Genomic DNA, 20,628 nt, shown 5'->3' on the forward strand with positions numbered 1-20,628 from the left:
TGTTGCCTGAAGGCCATTCCACCCACAGGACCCACTAGGATGGTCCACCTGGAAGTCCTCTGTCGCTGAGCGGCAATCAGTGCCATTTGTCAGACTCTTCAGTGAGCTGGTCTGACTCTGGTACTCACCCTTGGAGATACTGTCCTCCACCTTTGCTGTCCAAAGGGGCAGTTTGATGCAGCCCACCCCATATGGCCTCTCTGGGAATGCCCACATCCAGATCGCCTCCCCACTTGCGTCTCTATATGTGCAAACAGAGGAAGGACCCTCCTGCAGCTGCCGAGGCAGAGCGGTGTCCGAGAGAGAGCAACATCACTTGCACCTTCCTTCGTTCTGCAGGCCCTCTCCCTGATGAGGGAACCCGGTTTCGAATGAGGCAGGAAAATGTTCCCGTGGCAGAGCTTGGTGCGCAGGTTGAAGTTTGAGAAATGTGAAATTTGGGATACACCAAAGCACTGTCCGGTGGATTAGGCCATGGCTGATGGATGAAAAGCGGAGGGGAATCGTTGGGATGGCGGCCAGGGACAAGCGGGGTCCCCCAGGGCTCTGTCCCGGGGCCGATCCTGTTGAATCTTTTCATCGATGACCTGGAAGAGGGGGTGACCAGATGATGGGGGTGGTGGCCACAACTGAGGAGCAGGTACTCCGGATCCAAAAGGATCTGGACAGACTACGGAAGTGGGCCGGGGACAACAGGATGGCGTTCAATGTGGATAAGTGCAAGGTCTTGCACTTGGGGCATAGGAATGGGTGTCATAAGTACAGGTTAGGGGTGAAGTGGCTGAAAGGGACCTCGGGGTGCTGGTTGACTGCAGGCTAACATGAGTCAGCCGTGTGATGTGGTGGTCAAGAGGGCGAATGCCACCCTTGGTTGCATGGCCAGAAGTGTGGCTTCTAGATCGAGAGGGGTATTACTACCACTCTACACGACTCTGGTGCACCCGCAATTGGAGTGTTGTGCTCAGTTTTGGGCCCCTCATTACAGGAAGGATATAGCCAGGTTAGAGTCAGTGCAGCGCAGGGCCATAAGGTTGGTGGCCGGTTTGCAGGGGATGCTGTATGAGGCGAGACTGAGGGAACTGGGTCTCTTCAGCCTGGAGAAGAGGAGACTCAGAGGGGATCAGTTGGCGACATACAGGTATGTGAGGGGGTGTCACATGGAGGTGGGCAGAGACCTGTTCTCCCCTGCAGAGGAAGGCAGGATGCGCTCCAATGGAGCAAAGCTCAGGGAACCCAGGTTCCATTTGGATGCCAGGAAGCACTTCCTGACAGTCGGGACCCCGAGGGTGAGGAATGGACCTCCATGGGAGGTGGTGGAGGCCCCATCGGTGTGGGTGTTCAAGGATAGGCTGGACACCCACATGGTGGGCATGTTGTGAGTGGAGCTGGCTGGAGAGGGGAGGTCAGACTAGATGGCCCAGGAGGCCCCTTCTGACTCGCTCTGTTTCTGTGAATCTGTGCACTGATCAGTTAGTGGGGGGTTTGCATCATTTCCCACTTGTGCTGAGGATGGCTTGCCTGGACAGGCTGAAGGCCAGCAGTTTCAAGCCAGACGCTTGCTGCAGGCCGGGGTTTTGCAGTTTCAGAGGCTCCTGTTTCACCAGAGCCTGCTGAGGTGCATCCTCTCAATTGTTCCCATTCCCATGTGCAGCCAAGTCATCCCCTGGCAGCCCTGTGAGTGCTTCCCCTTCCCCTCCGAAACCTCCTGTCCTTCTCCACCCTGATTGGCTCTTGTCAACCCAAGGCAGCGCCTTCCTTGCTGGAGGCCCCCCGTCTCCTCTCTGGGCTTCCCCCATTCTTCTGCCTTTCCTTTTCCTGGGCAAAGGGCTAGGCCAGGTGGATGATGGCCATGTCTAGGCCAGGGGGCAGCAACCCGTGGCCCTGGAGCCGCACGTGGCTCTTGAACCCCTCTGCTGCGGCTCCGTCGCTGTCCTTCTCCACCCTGATTGGCTCTTGTCAACCCAAGGCAGCGCCTTCCTTGCTGGAGGCCCCCCGTCTCCTCTCTGGGCTTCCCCCATTCTTCTGCCTTTCCTTTTCCTGGGCAAAGGGCTAGGCCAGGTGGATGATGGCCATGTCTAGGCCAGGGGGCAGCAACCCGTGGCCCTGGAGCCGCACGTGGCTCTTGAACCCCTCTGCTGCGGCTCCGTCGCTCAAAACACGTGCTGGCACAGCCAATGGTCTGCTCAAAGGAAGCTCCACTCAGGAACGCAGGGCTAGCTAGTTAAGTAAATCAGCTAGTTAAGTAAATTGCTACATTCCTTTGCTACACAAGCTTCCTGCAGGCTCTCATGTTACAGGAAAGGCTGCCCAAAGCATTCTCTTTGTCCCAATGTCATCTCCTTCCTCTGAATGTTAAAAGCTGCTGTGCTTGGGACCTGTCACAATTCACAGCACTTGACTGTTTACCTGCTAATCAGTCACACTAAACACACCTATATCTCCAGGACAGCTGATCTGCGGACCAGGGCCACCTACAAAGAAAGGTTTCTGAGGAAAACCAAAGATTTAATGATACGTGAGTAGATTCATTTGCTTTTACTGCTGACGAACTTATGGGGTTTGCTGTTTAATGCATGCAGCCCTTTAGCACTGACTTTGACTCTGCAGGAAGCTGTTCTCCTATTCAAACTATATGAAAGGAGTCCTACTAGTTTATAATGTAAGATTAAAAATAACAGTTTTTAGTGACTGAACAAGAGCTGCAGCTAAAAAAAGATCTATGCAGTGTTATCTTCATTTTAGATGTCAAAAGGGTTTTGCGGCTCCCGATGTTTTCTTCTGTGTGGGAATCGGGTCCAAATGCCTCTTTGAGTGTTAAAGTTTGCTGACCCCTGGTCTAGGCAGTCTTGAACAAAATGGATGCATTTTAATAACTCTTTTGGCTGGGTTTCAGAATGGAAACTACCTTAGTCACCTTATGACTATGTCCAGGGACAGAGGACTTGACCCTTCACCAGCTGCTCCTTTGGCCAAGCCACAGAAATTAGCAGGTGGTTCTCTCAAATCTGTTTATGGAGGAAGCAAAATAGAAGGGTGGATGGAGGAATGAAGGACATAGAACTAAAATAGGATAAAAAGGGGTAGGTGAGGGATCGTGGAGAGCAGCAACCCGCGATTCAGTATATAAGGTTCACCCCACTCCCACCCAAGACCCTCAGGTCGTGCTGCACGAGAAGGACAGGAAAAAAAGCAAACCAGCACTCTGCCCCTCTATCGGCTTCTCATAAGAGGGCAGGGGGACAGCCGGTCTCTTCTGCACTCCAGGCAGGAGGGTGCTCTCCTGCTTTGACCCTCTACCCTTTACTCCCTGCTCACCCCACACTCTGTCTGCTGATGGGTGATGACAGATTTCCAGTCCCCTGTGCCATCCCAGCTGCCTGCAACACGTCATTTGGCCCTGCCACCTCGGGCACTCTGAGTATCTCCCCTGCAGATGTGAGATCCCCGCTTAAGCCTTGACTGTCAGATGAGAACAACTCACTGGGCCACTGGACCTGCTGAGCACCAGAAGCTCCCTGTGCTCAGCGCCTTCCGGTTGGGTCAGGTCCCCATCCCACAGACGTCTTGGCCCCACCGTGAATGCGACCACCACAGTGGAGGGCAGGAAAGACTCTCAGGGAGGTGGGTGGTAAATCCCAGCTAGCAAGGGGGCTTTTTTGCTGAGATAACCCACTGAGAGAAATAGAGAGGCATTCCTGTGACACAGAGCCAGAGACGAGTGGGGGGCTGCAAAACGGCTCATAGCTCCTCTTGGCCTCAGTGAATGTGCCTCGCTCACAACCTCCCCCCCCCCACAACGCCCACGTGACGTGTGAGACATAGTGGGGCATCCTGCCCAATGCTTCCAGCACCAGGGGACAAGTGCTGCCCGACTCCTGGGGGCATCCAGAGCTGGGTGCAGGCCTGAGTGTTCCCGGAGAGGCCTCTTGTTGGCTGCCCAGGCAACCTTAACTATGGGGCAGCACAGGGATGAAATTCATTCCTTCAATTAGCTGATGGCCATTTGGGCTGTCTTTGAGAGGTCCCGCATCTCCAAACCACAACAATCCAGAGATTGGCCACCTCACTGAACTGTTGGGCAAACGACTGGACGTAGTGGCAATCCCATCGGTCCCTGCCAGGAGACCCTCCTAATTGGGCCCGGAGGATTCGATGACTTCTGAATTTGCAGGCCTTTCTTCCAGACATGCCACTGCACTGCTACAATCAGGAAACACCCCTTTTCTTTTTCACCCAACAATATCCTGGCAAACATTAGCCCGAGCCTGGTCCCCATCCTGAATGGTGGTGGGGGGGGGGGCAGAAGAATGCATGGCAAGGGGCAGAAAATGGCAACTTGCTTCGGGCCCCCACTGCAGAAGAGAAAGGAATGATGCAACACTGTTTTCCGCTGCTGATGTTCTCGGGTGTGCTTATTTCTCTGCCCTGGAATTATGGAACTGACAGAAGTTCTTCATCAATTCCACAGGGATTTCAGTCCAGGTCAACAACACAGAAATCCCAGAGAAAGCACACCTGGTGCAAATGGGAACTGGGCCCCTCCCCGTGAGGTCCAGTCACTCGGGATCTCGCATCCCTCCCGGCGATCCAGTCCCCTGCTGGGCTGGGCCGCCAAGTGCCTGCTTGCCTGTGTCTCTCTGGCCGGGGAGGCCAGGGACGCTGAGGATCCTGCTGGCCTCGCTGCTGCTTGGCTCCTGCCTCAGGCCGCCCAGAGGATGCTGAGGACCAGCTGTGCTGTGAGCCGGCTGTCTGCACCAACAGACTGTTACAGGCCGGGAGGCCCGATTGTTGGTGGGAATTTACTACGCGGGAGCTACTTCTGTAGTAAAGGAACTGACTTCCAGACATCTCCCGGGTTCAACCGTGCTGTTAATGATATGTAGGCTTCCCTCAAAGGGATCTGGGATGTATGTTTGCATGTCTGCTTTCACACCAAGGGGCCATGTCAAAGATGCTGCACTGGAGGAAAAGGTGGAGCCCCAGAGCCCCAGAGCCTCGCCAGGAGGGCCCCCGACCAAAAGGGAGGCCAGGCTTGGGGCTTCTCCACCGGCCTCGTCCCGAGGGGTGCTGGGCAAGCAGCAGAGCAAGAGGGAACCAGCGGCCTGTTCTCCTGTTGACAATCCCTTGCAGATGACGTGCCTCCCTGCCCCTCGCAGGCTCCCTCCGAGACAGGGCTGGGCAGGTGGGGCTCTGCTCGCAGGTTGTCACCCTTCTGGATCTGCTGAATCGCTTGAGCTCCAGGAGCGGCTCAGCAAGCCCTTCCGATTACCAGCTCCGACAAAAGAGCGCCCAAAGCATGCACCACCAAAGAGGAGAAAACGGGGAAGTCTGACTGGGTTTTTGTGTTTGTCCTCTGGGCTCAAGTCGACCTCCTTGGCCACAACAGTCCTCAGAGCTCAATCCGTTGGCTTCATGCCCTGGAGGTGCTGTCCTCAGAGCTCAATCCGTTGGCTTCATGCCCTGGAGGTGCTCAAAACTGAATGCTTTGGGCAATTCCTGCTCCAAGCGAGCAAGCCACCACCTCCCTGCCCATGCAGCAAGCTCACGGGTGGGGAACAGCGGCGTGGGCCAGATGGATGGCCTTGGCGGGCCGGGTCCATCCCGCAGGCCATAGTTTGAGGACCCGTGGTATAAAGTAACTTTCCTGCATATTAAACTGTAGACCGCAACATGGGGCAACTTACAACTTTCTGTAACTACTTGGAAATGGATCTGAGGAAGCTTACTAAAACAGACACAACCAAAGAGCTTTCCTCTTTCAGCCTCTCCTGCTATGGGTGTCAGAGGATCACCTTCCCTGTTTCCTAGAGCGTGTGAGGCTCATTCTCCCTTGGTCCTTTGGAAGAAACAAAACCATGGTGGTGCTAGTCCTCATGGCCTGACATCAAGAGCTGATTTAAGCAGCATCACCAGGGATGACTGAGGCAGGCGAGCCTCTCAAGGTCAGTATCTAACAGGTCTTCTCCAGGAGTGTAGAGGGGTCCAATGCTGGCCCCAGGAGGCTGTTCTGGACCAAACGAGCCCCAGAGCCACCCGCTGTTTTTCCCCCATGCCCACCAGCCACACAAATGTCTCATCCGCCACGGAAATGCTTCCTGGGTGAGCAAGTTCAAGATACAGGACTTGGTTCCAAGTTAACATTTTTAGAAACTTTATTGGGTGAGCCTTGGTCAAAATATCTAAACCCCAAACTCTAAGAGCAGTAAGGGAGAGGGTGCCCCATGCAGGAAAATGTTCCATCTGCAATCCATTTGAGACCAAAAAGCATTAAAGGCAGAAAGGCCAGGTGTGTTTTTCCTATAGACTTTCACAGTACCCCCAGAAGGGATGGCAATTTTTAGTTTTCTGCTGACCTGCAACACCATCCAAGGTGGTCTCAGGCACCCCCAGGCCTCCCGGTACAGGTGCTGGGGCAGAGGAGTGCCGCTTCGCTGCCCCAGGAGGCACGACTCCCTTCCCGCCCTGGCCTGCGTGTGGAACCCTCCCTTCTTCCAAGACTTATTTCCCTTTGTTCTTTGTGTGACCAAGAACATCTGGGTGGAAGCAGTAAGTGAAAAGAAAAAAACTTTGGGCCAGTCCAAAGCCAGAATATTTGACACAGAAACCAACACACACAGAACAGGGACCAGTGAACGGGGCCAAAGGGGCAGACATAGAACCCATAGACACTGGACATCAAATGAGCCTGGGAGTCCTAACCCACACAGCTGCACGTGCCCCAGAGAACATCCAGGGCCCCACATGCAGCCTCCGCAGCAGCATCCGCATGCAGAGCACCTGCCCCCACCATATGGGTGCAGGTTGGCTGCGTGCCATGCGCCCCTGGTTCCTGGGGCGGCCCTCATCCCCTGACCCAGGCCGGATCCCAGGCACATTCGCCTGCAAGCAAGCCCAGGAACACAGGAAGCCTCACTTGCAAGCAAAGGTGTGCAGAGCCTACACCAAGCAAGCCGAGCTGGAAGGACCCCTGAGAAGCTGAGCAGGGAAGGCTGCCTTTGCAACTGGCTCCCAGGAGCAGGTGGATCGAGGGCGGGTCAGTCTGCAAAGAGCAGGGCCACCCTGGAGCAATGGCTGCCTGCGTGCCACCATCTAGGCACGTGCTTGCCAAGAAAAGAGACCGGTTCCAGCCCCTTGGCCCAGCCTGCCCTGCCTTTCCTTCCCCAGAACCGTTTGGAGGTAGAAAATGACCTTATGTTTCCATATTGGCTCCCCATTTTTGTGAAGAAGTATGGAATTGGGCAACATTTTTGGAAAGAGCAATTGAATCGCAATTCATTGCTTCTTTCCCCCCATTTTCCCTCTGTTGCTCCAAAAATGTGTCCCCTCCCCCCACAGAGTTGTCTTCCCCGACCCGGCACTCTCCAGATACTCAGACTGCTACACCCAGCTGGCAGGGAGCTGCAGTGCAGCGCATCTGGGGGGTGCTGGGCAAGGGAAGACTGACAGAAGGCTGCCAGCCCTTAGGCCACCCAGCTTGTGCTCCCGCCCCCCCGCTGCAGGCTTCCTCTCTCACACAGCTGGCCACAGCAAGACGGACGTGGCGTCAGTTCTGCAGAATGGCAACTGCCAAGAATGATCGTGGGTGAGCGGCGTGGCTACGACCAAGGTCAGAGAGGAGGGACTTGCATGGCCAGGGAGGGGGCGGCCCACGGCTCACCCACTGGGCTCCACCACCAGCCCTTTGCTGGCCAGGAAGGCATCCTGCTTCGGGGCTCGGCCAAGGAATCTGAGCAGCATGTCGGAGGCATCCTGAGAGCCCCCCGGGCAGAGGATGCAGGTGCGATAGTCCATCCCCACCTGCAAAGGGTTAAGGCAGACACTCAGCATGGCACAGTGCTTGGAAGAACCAGGAGACCCACCTGCCTCCAGTGAGGTGGGACAGAAACAGAACAAGGGCCAGATCCCATCGCAGAGACGGGGCAGGGCCCAGAACACTTTCCAGCCCGGAACGAAACCAGACAGCAAAAAGGGAGGGTGCCCAGGTAGAAGAGTTTCTGCACATCAGCAAGCAGGAAAGGGAACTGCTGGACACCCTCCGCCCACCCTGCAGAAGGAAGGGCATGTGCTTGCTCTACCTTGGGGTTCATGATGCCCTCCTGCTTGAACCGGGTGTAGAACATGTCCATGGAGTAGACCTCACTCCAGAGGTAGCCGTAGTACTGGGCATCGTAACCTCCTGCTAAGTGGCCAAATGTGGCTGGCATGTTTGTACCTTTGAAGAGGAAACAGAAGAAAAAACCCCTAGCAGTCCCCTCTGGCGAGATCACTCATGCCTTCTGTGCGAGGCAGCCCTGAGAGACAGCCTTATTTCGGCTGCTAAAAAAATGCCAGGGCCTGATGGCTTTCAAACGTCCCACATCATTTTCGAATTGTCTGCACCACTTGGTTCCTGAACCCAGTTCAAGATGCTGGATTTGGCTTATAAAGCCTTAAATCTGGGACATCCCATCTCTTTCCACCTGAGGGTTTCTGGAGAAGCACTCAGAAGCGGGGTGCATTGGTGGCCAAGCCCAACAAGGTGGGACTAAAGGACTGGGGAACTTCTATAGCGCCACAGGAAGCTTGGCAGAACAGCAGCAGTAGAGAACTGGAGTCCAAGGCCAGTCTGAAGCGCCCTTGGTCTCCTGCTTGTTACCTGGAGTCGCTGGGACACCCAAGATCTCATCGCAAAGCCTGGCGTACTCTTCCGCAGCATCGACTTCCATCCGTGTGTGCAAGGCCTGGTCGACCTTGGCCAGGACAATCTGCCGCAAGTTGAACAGTCCTGCGCACAAGAGCAGAAAGCAGAGAAGTGGCTGAGCAGCCTGTGAAGGGGTCTCCGACTGCCGGGCTCTGGGAAGAGGGGCAGGGCAACGGCAACTTGGAAGAGCCATGGCGCTGCATGCGAAACAACCCAGGTTTGGTTTCTGGTGTCTCGAGGAATGGCCGGGGAAGAGTTGGTGAAGAAACCTGTGAGAACGACTCTCTGGCAGATCTCGAGAAACCAGGGCCCAAGCCAGTGCCAGGGCACTAACATCTTTAGCCTAAGCTTCAGAAGCACACACTGCAGGTGGACAAGTCCCAGTCCACTCTTTGCAACATTTACAGGTAAGGCCAGGAAGGCGCTCCAAACGAAACGATGGATATGTGCAGCTGCCCATCATGTTAGACCAGGAGAGGGCAACCCAGGGGCTGTTGGGACAAGCCCAGCCCACCTCTTGGGGGCTAATGGGAGCAAGCTGTGTGCTCCCCACCTGTGTTGGCCTGGCGCGATCGGATAAGCTTTCCCAGCAGCTCATCCGGGATGGGGCTGCCGGTCTTGTAGTGCTTGGACATGCGCAGCAGCGGTTCTTTCTCCCACACCCAGTTTTCCAGCATCTGCGAGGGGGCCTCCACAAAGTCCCGTTCCACGTGGGTCCCACTGAACATGGCAAAATCAGCCTGCCAGGAAAAGAGAAACAAGGGCTCCCACATTAATTGATCAAGGTTGCTTGGGCAGCACTGGCCAGGGAACTTCCCAAGCCGTTTAAAAGGCCTGTGAGAAGCACATCACATCCCCAAACGCCCCCCTGAAACCCAGCCGGCAGGGGACGGTCACACAAGCCACCTCAAGACCGGAGGCAATGGTGATGGGCCATCCCTGCCCTCCCCAGATCGATCCAGGCCCCCTGCTCGTCAGCCCCAGTCCATACCTGTGAGCAGAGCTGGTGCATAACGTGGCCAAACTCATGGAAGTAGGTCTCCACCTCATCGTGCTGCAGCAGGGACGGTGTGTCCTGTGTCGGCTTGGTGAAGTTGGCCACCATGGCAGCAACGGCGATCTGGCGGCTGCCGTTGGCAAGCAAGCAGCCCGGCTGCAGCCCAAAGCAGGCGGCATGGCCGTATTTCCCCTCCCTGGGAAGAGGAGGCACCGTCAGAGAGCCCCAGCTACACACAGGGCTACACCACGTTTGAGAAAAGCAGCAGTTCAGAAACAACAACTCCTCCTCACCAAACTTTGGGAATTAATCACAGGATAAGCTCTAAATGAATGAAAATGCTCACAAATTACAACAGCTTGACTTGTCAGTTTGCAATTTCAGAAAAAATCAGGAGCATCAGTGCTGGGACACACGATTTCAGACACCGCTGTATTTTTCACACTCCAGGGAATAAAGCAGACATGTTTATAGCAGGTTAGGGTAGAGAGTAGGTAGGTTTTGCTACTGCCTCAATAATACATTTGCTTGTTAGCACAGCACTACGAGGAAGTTCGCAACTGATAAAGAACATGAAAAAATGGTTTGGGTTTGAAAAAGATCAGGAATGGAATTGTACTGTGGGATTATCATCAAACAGAACTATTCTGTACCATTTGTCACTGCACATGGCATTGTTCAACACATTATGCGCTGTCTGACATGATCCCGGCATGGAGCACTTCCAAGCAAAAACCTCAAAGCTCCGATGCACACAGCACATTTCAGGCAGGCCACGGTGGTTTTGTACGTTCCGTGGTCTGCTGGATTGCCCACACCACCACGGCATCTCAGCGTGGCACACCTGGCTGTGAGAAACCGCTTGCAGAAATGAAGGCAGGCCTGCGGTTTCTGGGTGCCACGGTTGTACTGTCTGAACCGGAGGCCAGAGCCACAACCGGGAAAGAGCAGCCCACTCCATTCCTTCCAAATTGCTGACCAGAGAGCCCCACTGACAGCTGCCATTTGGTGCAAATGTTGGAGGCATCCTCGGTCCTCCTGCCCCGACAATCTTTGTGGTGCAGGACTGGGCAATCCACTGGTCAGAACTGCGCGAGGAGTTGTGGGAGTCCCCCAAGGGGCAGTGCTGGGGGCGGGGGGTGGGACTGCACTAGAGAACACTCCCTGGCATGCGCTTCTCACTTGCTGCAGTGCTGCTACTCGTGAGCCAGCCACAGGGGCGAGAATCTGCCCCCTCCAGGCTGGTCTTGAAGCCTTGGAGCTGCAAGAGGCATGGAAAGGCCAGTGCAGGCCTGATGGAAGAGGGAGGGCACCTGGCACGCAGCCTCAGCTCCAGCGTCCCTGAGGGTGGGGCTGGCTCTCTCAATTATCCTCTGCCCATCTTGAGAGCACCTTGGCACCCTTTAAGGTGATGCATAACATTCATTAGGAATGACGCGTACTTTCTGGGAGTGGACACACAGCGTGTCTATTTAAAGAAGATTGATACCCTTCAGTCCTGCCTTGTTTATTTTTATATCGCCTCACAGCCCAAAAGCTCTCGATTAAGCAGAGGTGCCACTTAGACATTTTGTATACTGTATAACCTGCTCCCATCCTTCGGCATGATCACTTTTGAGACCCCACATCCTTTCCGCATTGTGCATCAGACAGTTGCTTGATACTTGGCTGAATGCTAGACTGTTCATTTAACTGTGGTGAAGGCTCATCATTTCTCCTGGCTCGTTTTGGCTCTGTTAATTTGTTTCATCTAGGCCTCCACTTGAGGAACTGTGTCCTCTTGATCAGGACTCCAACCAGAAGTTTATTCATGGAAATTTTCTGGACACAAAGAATAGTTTGCTCCAGATTTTACAAGAGAAGCCAGGGTATCTATGTCATTCTCAACAGAACTGCTTTTAACAAGTTCAGTTTGTTGTTGTTAGTTGCAAAGTTGTGTCCCACCCATCGCGACCGAATGGACAGCATTCCTCCCGGCCTTCCTGTCCTGCCATCCCCTGGAGTCCAGCTAAGCTCACGCCCACTGCTTCAGTGACCCCATCCAGCCACCTCATCCTCTGCTGCCCCCTCCTTCTTTTGCCCTCAATCCTTCCCAGCATCAGGCTCTTCTCCAGGGAGTCCTTCCTTCTCACTAGGTGGCCAAAGTATTTGAGCTTCATCTTCAGGATCTGCTCTTCTCAAGAGCAGTCAGGGTTGATCTCCTCTAGGACTGACTGGTTTGATTGGCTTGCGGTCCAAGGGACTCGCAGGAGTCTCCTCCAGCACCACAATTCGAAGGCCTCAATTCTTCGGCGCTCAGCCTTCCTTATGGTCCAACTTTCACAGCCCAGAGAGAGTACCAAAAGTTCAGTTTAGCATGTTATTAATTAATGCATATTCAGATATTATTGTTTTGAACTGTTGCTCTCCTGAGTGGCATTTTAGCAAACAAAGTAATATATCAATTTTAATAATGACCAAACATTAGGTCATTCATGTCATCCAGGGCTTCATTGATTCCAGATCCCCACATGTATGTCTCAAAATGGGGGTGGAAGACCACCCATTCCTTGCATTCGCAGCCTTCCAATCCCACCTGCCCCCATTGGACTCACCGTGGATAAAGGTCCAGGTAGAATTTGCCCAGGGTCTCCCCTGAGGCAGCATCTTTGACTGTGTAGAGCTGCACGTCCTTATGCCACACCTGGGCATTCTCCTCCAGGTGAAAGGTGAGCCCCAAGAGCTCCTGGTAGATCTCGAGCAGGCCAGCTGTCACCACTTCCATGGGGAAATATTCCTTGAGCAGGTTCTGATCCACACTGTACTGCGTCTCCTCCACCTGGTTCATGTAATAGCGCATGTCCCAGGCGTTGATGAGCCCGTCAAAGGGCAGGCCCCGCTTCGCACACTCCTTCTGCTTGAGGTCCAGCATCAGCGCCCGCTCCTTCTGGCCCAGCGGCTGCAGCTTGACGGCCAGCTCGTCTGCATGAAAGACAGGCTGAGGCAGCCGAAGGGGGCAAGGACCCGCGGAAGAGAACCCCAAGCCGCCTCCCCTTGCTTGTGCCAGGCCCCTTTGCCTCCACTCCCAAGGGCCCTCCGGGCAGTGCCGGCTCCCAAGAACCCAACGCAGCACGTGCCAGGACGCCCTTCCTCCCCGCCCCATGGCGCCTGCTGAGAAACATCTGGCTGGGGCGGCCACCACTCCGGAAGCGCCGCAGGCTTCTCTCCTTGGGGCACCACAACGATGGACAGGACTAGCTGGCCCTCTCAGGCCTGATCCTGCCGGGAAGCAGAAGGTGCCAAGCTGCGTTACCCAGGAAAGTCACCACCGCCGCGCAGTTCTTGGCCATGTTCATCTCCAGCACCAAGTCAGCATGTGTGTCGAACCCAAGCAGGGCGGATTTCTGGGCCCGCAGGTGCGCAAGCTCCTTCAGGATCCGGCAGTTCTCCTGTGGCACGCAGAGCACAGGGTCGTTCACGGCTGCTAGATACGAAGCCCCAAAGCGAGGCGAGGCGAGGCGAGGGGCCCAGGTCCCTGCCCTTGCTCCCATGGCTCACCTCTTTGCACCTCGAGTTGAACAGCTCCTCCATCCGTCTCCGTGTCTCCGGCACGTGGCACTTCTTCATCAGTGGAAAGTAGTGAGGGTACTTCAAAGTGACCTGGAGCTTCCCGTCCTCTGCCTTCTCCAGGGAGCTTGTGAAGTCTTCGGGGAGCCCTCCTGCGGGGGAGGAGGGGGAGGGCCAGTTGCTGGGCAGCAAAGAAGCCCTTTGGTTGTGGCCCAAGAGGGAGCCCCAGCTCTGCGTGTCGGGGCACCAGGACCATTTGTCAGACTGCAGGTGCAGGTCTGCACCATTCCTGCCTGTTGGAGCAGACCAGGCCGAGATGCAAGAAACACTGGCTGGACTACACCTCCCATTCACACTCAGAACCACGAGGACCGGAATCTTAATTTCTTTTTGAAGGACAGAGCAACTGGCCTGAGGTCCCTTCTCCACCGCCTTACCCAGCTCTTCCTTGGTGAACAGCAGAAAGGTTACATCTTCATTCAAATTTTTGTTGAAGTCGATGCAAAGCACACTCAACTTTTTCTTGATGCCTTTGATTTTCTTTAAAAGACAAAGAAAGTGGGGGCTGAAGGAAGAGAGGAGGCCTTTCACCACTTCCAGGCATCCCGACTGCCGAATGCCTTCACAACAGACCAGTGCAGCAGCAGGATGCCCCGCCCCAGAGACACAGCTGTGCATCTGCCTGCGCAGCCAGCGGTACCACACAGCCCTGCCCCTCTGCCCAGGCTCCTCTCCTGCCCCCTCAACTCACAGACCTCCCCCCAGGGCTCAAAGGGGCCCCGACGTTATGGCCCACCTCTGCAGCTTGGAACAGGGACCGGCTGTCTGAATGGCCCTTGTGGCAGCCTTGTGCTGGATCATAACTTCCATTATCCCCAGCCCACACAGACTGCTCCCAGCCTCTTCAGCCAGCATGGCCAATGACTCCTTTAAGGATCTGACATGCCAACCAGCTTGAAGAATGCTCGTTCCACTTTTTGTGTTCTTCCAGCAGCCTCCCAAAGGAGCGGCACCCACCTCCTGCGTTTCCTCCGGGAGATGCAGGCCGCTCCTTCTGCCCAGCCGGATCAACCTCTCCAGGTACCTCTTTGCTTCTGGCTTCATAACGGTGTTTTCCAGCTTCTCCTGGAAGGAAACAGGAGAAATTAGCCATATCCAGAGCAGAAGTATGTCTTCCTTCTCAGCTGTGGTTCTCTAATATTTTAAGCTGAAGTAGCAACTGGGTTGAAAAACATTAACATTAAATGACTTGTTAAACTTGCCTTGCAGGTAGCAATTAAACCAGCAAAGCAGATGGAGTTTTTGCAAAGAGCCCTTGGCCAGCTTGTGCAAGGTCATCTTTGGAGCTTTCCTGCTTGGGGGGGTTATACTCAAAAGGCAAGTTACAACCAGAAAAGTGTTTCAAGGCCAATTAAAAGACAGAGAGAAGCAAACAAAACGATGCCCACCACAAAGGTCACTGTGTGACCATAGTAAGCCATGACAGGTTCACCTGTCTGATGTAGCAGCTCTCTCCCTGCAAAGACAGAAAAATCGTGCTACAAGAATTTACACCTGTCAAGACTGTGCTACCCTTTTCAGAGATCTGGAGAAGTTGAATCTGCAGTCTCAGAAAAAGAAGGACAATGTGGCATATAGAGCAGGTGCCCCATCCAGGTGGGCGAACTCATGGAAGAAACTCCAGGCTAAATGCCGAGCAGAGAAAGAACACCTGGTGCTTCACGCCTCTCAGTCCAGCACAGTCAGGCGGGGAAGGGCCATTGCCAGTGCAGCGGCAACACAGGAAACTCTCTGACATGGCAGGACGTGCTCGGAGTCTCAAGGCTTCTTGCACCGGAGGGCTGAGGCTCCCCATGTCCACCTCCAGCCCCAGCGGAGACTCTCTGGACTGGTGCCCAGCAGGACGAAGAGCCTGTGGGGCCTGCACTCTTGGTCAGCCGCACAGCCACGCAGCGTGTGCCAGGGACGCTGCCTCACACACTCGCCTGTACCTTTCCCGCTGCCAGGAGTTTTGCGGTGGCAATGGCAAGTAGAGCGAACTCGGGAGCCAACTGAGAGGAGCACAGCCTGACCCAAAGTTGACTGTGCTGCCCCACCGGCAGCGGCCTCCCACTGGAAACGCACCTGCAGCCAGATGATGCGCTGGTACACATCGTGCCGCATGCTCATCTCCACATCAAACTCCGAGAGCCTCTTGTCGGCCTCTGTGCTGGCCGAGCGAACCTCCTTGCGTGGGGAGACGTGCTGTGGGAAGTCCAGTATGTTCCGCTGCACTGGAAGGACAGGTGAGGCTGCCCTCCGTCATCACATGCCAGGAACACCCCTCCCCCAGAAGCCCATTCTTGATTGCAGGCAGTTAAGGAGTGACCCACAGCAGCTCAGAAGGGTGGGCCTTTTTGGCATCAGACCCACACTCAGCTCAGCCTGGAGACAGTTTGGCCTGTCAATCTGGAGCCCTCCAGACCTCCTGGATCACTACATCCATCAGGGATGATAGAAATTGCGCTCCAACACAACAGAGCATGCTAGTTTTTTGAAGGCTTGCATTTGTCCTCTCTTCCTTTTACAGTAGCTTTGTCTTGGGCTGGGCCTTCTTTCTTCTTCAGTGGTCAAGACAGCTTATAAGTAAGCTTCCTGTAAGCATTTTTACTATGCACATTTAATAAATAGTGCTATTATTAAGTACCACCCCACTTAAGGAGTAAAATCCCGAAGGAAATTTGCCTGGAACGGACAGTGTATATGTTTACATCCCTTGCTGAGAACTGTAGGACTTCCTTCTGTCTAAATGTGCACACGATTGCCCCCCAAGGAACTCAGCGCTAGGCTGCCTTGGTTGTTTTATCGATTTCTGTCCTGTTTGTTTTGCATTGTACTATCTATTTTTTAAAATATTTCTGTGGCATTTCATATTTTAACCATTCCATGGCTTTTAAGTTTTTCAACTGTTTGTAATCTACCCAGTGGACATGAGTTATTGGGTGGATTAGAAACTTGACAATTTTAAGAGGCCCTTTCTGTGTCAGTTTCTGCTTCTGAAGGGTGCTCCTTCACATCCACCCAGCCCTACAGTCACACGGTGCAAAGCACTTCCACCCAGCAGGTGCATCTCCACGCACCTGTGTACTCCACCTCCACAGCTGCCAGTGCCTTCAGGGTGTTTTCATAGGAGACCTCCTGCTGCTCCAGGGCCCCCACCAAGTCGTACACCTGCTTGGTCCTTGCAATGAGCTCATCAGTTGCACTTCTGATCTGCACAGCCGTCAGGTCCCACTGGAGGCGGTTGACTAGGTGGGGAGGCGGCTTGCTCTCCATGATGCTGTCTGAACAGGTAAGACCAGAAATGAGAACAACTGGCCGAGAGACTAGTTTACTCCCAAGAGACAGGAAAGGAGTTCTACCCACTGAAAACAAAGTCCTAGTCCTCATGGTTCTGAATAAAAGGCTCATTGAAACTGAAAGCTGCGTTTGGTCCACTGTTGTAAGCACAGATTGGAAGCATTACAGAAAGGAGTCTTTCCCAGCCCTACCCCAAGATCCATGACATGCGGGGGTGCCCACATTCTATTTATTTATTTTATTTATTTATCGATTATTTAAAATGGAAACCATCTGCAGGAATAACACATAATACAAGCAAACAAAGAATACTCCTTCTCCTTCTCCCTTAATAAGAACAGCAATTATAATGAAAGCAACTGCACAAAAGTGCAATAGACAAAGGAGCACAAGCCAAGACTGGGTGCAAAAACGGGCAGCTTCAAGAAGAGGGCCATCGACCCATCTGCTCTAGGGAAGCTCATTCCAGAAGTCTGGGAAGCACTATCAGAAAGGTCCCTCGTAAGACCAACGGAAAAGCCCTGCCGACTCAGGCCCCAAGAGAAAGCCCACAAGCAGCGCTCCCCAGTGTACTGCCTCTGAAACCGAAGGCGACACAGCCGTCGCTAGGCTCGTCCTCCATGAGCTCGACCCGCTTTTCAGACTGGGGGCCACCACGAGGCCTGGCCGTGGGGAGAAGCAGGGCGCTCGGGGGCACCCCCGTGCCTAGTGAGGCCTGCCTCGGCCCCTCTTCGCCCCCCCCCCCCCCGTAAGGCTGCCGCCCGCTCTGGCAAGGCAGAAAGTCGCGCAAGAGCCCACCGGGCACCGCTCGGCGGGGGAAGCCCCGCGACGCCCGCCCCGCGCCCCCGCGTTACCTGTGGGGGGAGCCATGCTCGAATCCGCGCCTTGCAGCTGCTCCTCACGTGGGCGCCGCGGAAGGCAGGCGCGAGCAATGGCGGGGCAGCGGGGAGGGCCCTGGGCGGGGAGGCGATGCTGGACGCCGCCTCCAAGCCCTGCAAAAAGTCCCCTGCCTTGCGTGCAGCTGGAGGCCCCGAGGTTCGGTCCCCGCCACCCCATTTTTGCAAAAAGAATTGGGACGCTCGGGAGAGATTCCACTGCCTCTCCGCGGAAGGAGCCGCTGCCCCACGGCCTGGCCAGCCCCTCAAAGGACAGCTGCGTGGATGTGCAAATCGATTCAGACCCACGAGGACTAGAATCTTAGGGCAGCGGGCAGTCCTCCTCGCTACATAGAAAACGTTGCACTTGCAGTCCCTGTACTGGCAATTTCCAGTTGAGAAAACTTCAGGAATGCAGTGCTCGGGATGGTCCAGGGAACCAAGAAGTTCCACCGGACAGGCTCATTCATGCTCTAAAAGGGAGCCGCGAAGAGGCTGGCACTACTCTGGTTTAATAAACGCTGCGAATGTTTGAAGAGCTGGGGAAGCTTGTCAAGGACAGGACATGTTGGAGGATGCTCGTTTGCACGGTCGTCTTCAGTCGGAGACGACAGCACAAAACAGCAAGAATTCTGTGCATGCTCAAGGGTACAGCCACATGTCTTTTTTTTTGGTCAAAATTTATACTCCGCCTACTCCTAGAGATTAGGACTGTAGGGCTTTCGAAGAGCACTTCTGGAAGGCTGACTCGGTTTCTCCTTTTCTTTTTTTTGTCCACATGCAAGGTTCCGCCCAATTTTCAGCCAACGGGAGCCGGAAGCATCGCCACAGTGAGACTCCTTGCCCCTAAAGGCAAAGGGCGGGGTGACCTCCCGACTTTCGCTCCGCCTTCCTCTCCCACAATGCGTTGCGCCTGCATAGCCCCGCCCCCTGCCCTTAGTCGCGGTTCTGCAGGGTACCCGATGCTGCCGGCCTGGACTGTACAGCGTTCCGCTGCACTCTGAGGGGTGTTTTGCACGGAGCAGGGCATTTCAGCCATGTGAACTGCGCACTACCGTGCTACGCCGGCTAGATAAATGACATGGGGAGGGCTGCTGGGGACAGGACAAGTTGCAAACGGGGCTCATAGTCTCTGCGCTCTCCTTTCCAAGCATCTCGTACCCCTGAGAGGGCGGCCCGTGTTCTCTGCGCATGCGCTTCCGAGAGTCCTCGTGCGCATGCCCTCTTGCTCGAGGCGACCGGGAGAACTGAAACTTGGTCCTTGATGACTGGTGGAACCCGCCGCGCAGGCGCAGTTGAGCTGAAGCCCGGGAAGCAAGGCAAGGGGGCCTCAGCTGCGCATGCGTGCTGGGGGGACCTTGCTGGCTGCTACGGTGGTGGGGGTCGACGGAGGGCTGGTGAGTGAGGGAAGGGCGGGGGGCGTGGTGGGGTCTGCGAGCGAGCCCCTTTCTCCCAGCGATGGGGAGAAGGAGAAGAGGCAGCAGGGGGTGTCACTCCATGGCTCCAAGGCACGCTGGAGGATTTGGGAGTCCTGGGCTTTACCTGTTGGGTTTCTGCCTCTCTTTCTCCCGCTCCTCGGAAAGACGGGCTCCTTTAAGGTATCCTGTTTCATGGGGGTGGTTGGAAAGCCAAGGCTGCACTGTTGAATTTTTGCTTCGCTGTTCCTCTTTCTTGAAGAACGGGGAGGAGTTTGCCCCTCCGCTCTCCGCCCCAAGATTTTAGGGATGTGGTGGTAGTTCGAGGGATGGGCCTGTTGGGTGCCTGCCTGCCTTTTCCCCTGGATCCTTCCTGGAAAAGGGAAAAGTGGCTGCCTTCACACTTATTTTATGTTACTCTACGTGTTTGCATATCTCCAGATTGACACCCGTTGCTTTTCTAGCTGCTGGACAATTGTGCATGTGGGAGCTCAGAACTGTACTTATAGGATTTCTGCCTGCCAAGTTTGTGTGCATTGTTTCTCTCCCATCTGGTTTCTTACTGTCTTTACCTTTTTTCCCCCTCCTTTCTCTGAAGAAAGGAAAAAGAGGCATACCCCTCCTTTCTTCCAGTGCTTCCTAATTTACCTTTATGTGGGGTCCTTATTTGTGGAGGAGGGGAGTTCTGTCCACCCCCTCACCCCACAGTTAGGAACCCAATAATGTAAGGGTATTTATTTATTTTATTTACTTATTGCATTTGTATCCTGCCCCTTAGCAAGAAGGCTGTCTGGGCAGCTCACAACGCAATCATAACAATAAAACAGATAAATTATTTATTTATTTATTTAAAACTTGTATGCCATCACCACATGCCTTGGTATCTCGGGATGGCTCACAATACATACAATTAAAAACAATAAAATGATCTTTATAAATAACAAATTTAATAAAAGATTACGTAAGGACAAAAAATGAAAACAAAAAGAGCAACTGTTCAACAATAAAATACTAGTTTTTAAAATGGCAATTAAATAAAAAGGTTTTAACCTGGCGCTTAAAAGAATATAGGCTTGGCACCAGGCAAACCTCCCTGGGGAGCGCATTCCATAACCTGGGTGCCACCGCAGAGAAGGCCCTGCTCTGGGTAGATGTTCTTTTTACCTCCTTTAACGAGGGCTCCTGGAGCAGAGCCTCTCCCGCAGATCTTAAGGGGCATGAGGGCATGTAAGAGAAGAGCCGCTCCTTCAGGTATCCTGGTCCCAAGTCATTCAGGGCTTTATAGGTTAAAACCAGCACCTTGAAGTGGGCCCAGACTTCAACTGGAAGCCAGTGGAGCTGGTAGAGGACCGGCGTCATGTGAGAATAACCACCGGTCCCCGTCAGCAGCGTGGCAGCTCTGTTCTGTACCAGCTGAAGTATCCGGACCGTTTTCAAGGGCAGCCCCACATAGAGCTCATTACAGTAATCCAACTGGGAGGATACCAGAGCATGAATCACCATTGCTAGGCAGTGCTTGTCCAGATAAGGACGCAGCTGGTGGATCAGCCGAAGCTGTAGGAAAGCACTCCTTGCCACTGCCGCCACCTGGGACTTCAGCGACAGCGCTGGGTCAAGGAGCACTCCCAGGCTGTGGACCCTGTCCTTTAGAGGGAGTGCAACCCCATCCAGGACTAGGTCAAAGTCACTTACCTGAAACCTCGATCCTGAAAATAGAAAGTTCAGATCAAAACAGATGACAATAATCACTGCATCCCTTCCTGATATAAATAAACT

At 54.3% G+C, this 20,628-nt stretch overlaps 2 protein-coding genes across 9 annotated transcripts in view; one reads left to right on the top strand and one right to left on the bottom strand.

Annotated features, from left to right (window-relative positions):
• Nucleotides 1-6,134: 6,134 nt before the first annotated feature.
• LOC123017592 (thimet oligopeptidase-like) lies at nt 6,135-19,061 on the bottom strand. Of its 5 annotated transcripts, none has more exons than XM_044419034.1 (13): nt 18,980-19,061; nt 16,343-16,546; nt 15,348-15,496; nt 14,241-14,348; nt 13,661-13,763; nt 13,215-13,375; nt 12,970-13,105; nt 12,272-12,638; nt 9,672-9,873; nt 9,234-9,420; nt 8,636-8,764; nt 8,076-8,212; nt 6,135-7,797 (listed from the first exon to the last, which is right to left on the bottom strand). In XM_044419034.1, the coding sequence occupies exons 1-13, from the start codon at nt 19,047-19,049 to the stop codon at nt 7,654-7,656; spliced, it is 2,097 nt and encodes a 698-aa protein (XP_044274969.1). In that variant the 5' UTR covers nt 19,050-19,061; the 3' UTR covers nt 6,135-7,653. The 5 variants fall into 5 exon arrangements, with proteins under 5 accessions (XP_044274969.1, XP_044274970.1, XP_044274971.1 ...); XM_044419035.1 differs by lacking the exon at nt 18,980-19,061 and adding an exon at nt 17,417-17,488; XM_044419036.1 differs by lacking the exon at nt 18,980-19,061 and adding an exon at nt 17,417-17,457 and having other exon boundaries at nt 16,343-16,542.
• SGTA (small glutamine rich tetratricopeptide repeat co-chaperone alpha) overlaps nt 7,733-20,628 on the top strand; it is a 28,449-nt gene continuing 15,553 nt past the window's right edge. Inside the window, exons 1-3 of one of the 4 annotated variants that reach the window (XM_044419043.1) lie at nt 7,733-7,737; nt 15,414-15,419; nt 18,772-18,834. Coding sequence is in view for 3 of the 4 variants with exons in the window: in XM_044419041.1 (XP_044274976.1) it covers nt 18,702-18,834 (133 nt within the window). In the remaining variant the exon portion in view is untranslated. Of the gene's footprint in view, nt 7,738-15,413; nt 15,420-18,634; nt 18,835-20,628 lie in introns of those variants that run through there. The other 3 variants (XM_044419041.1, XM_044419039.1, XM_044419042.1) reach the window with 3 other exon arrangements.

The sequence above is a fragment of the Varanus komodoensis genome, unplaced genomic scaffold (assembly GCF_004798865.1).
Source record: "Varanus komodoensis strain SLA01 unplaced genomic scaffold, ASM479886v1 scaffold99, whole genome shotgun sequence".
NCBI lineage: Eukaryota > Metazoa > Chordata > Lepidosauria > Squamata > Varanidae > Varanus > Varanus komodoensis.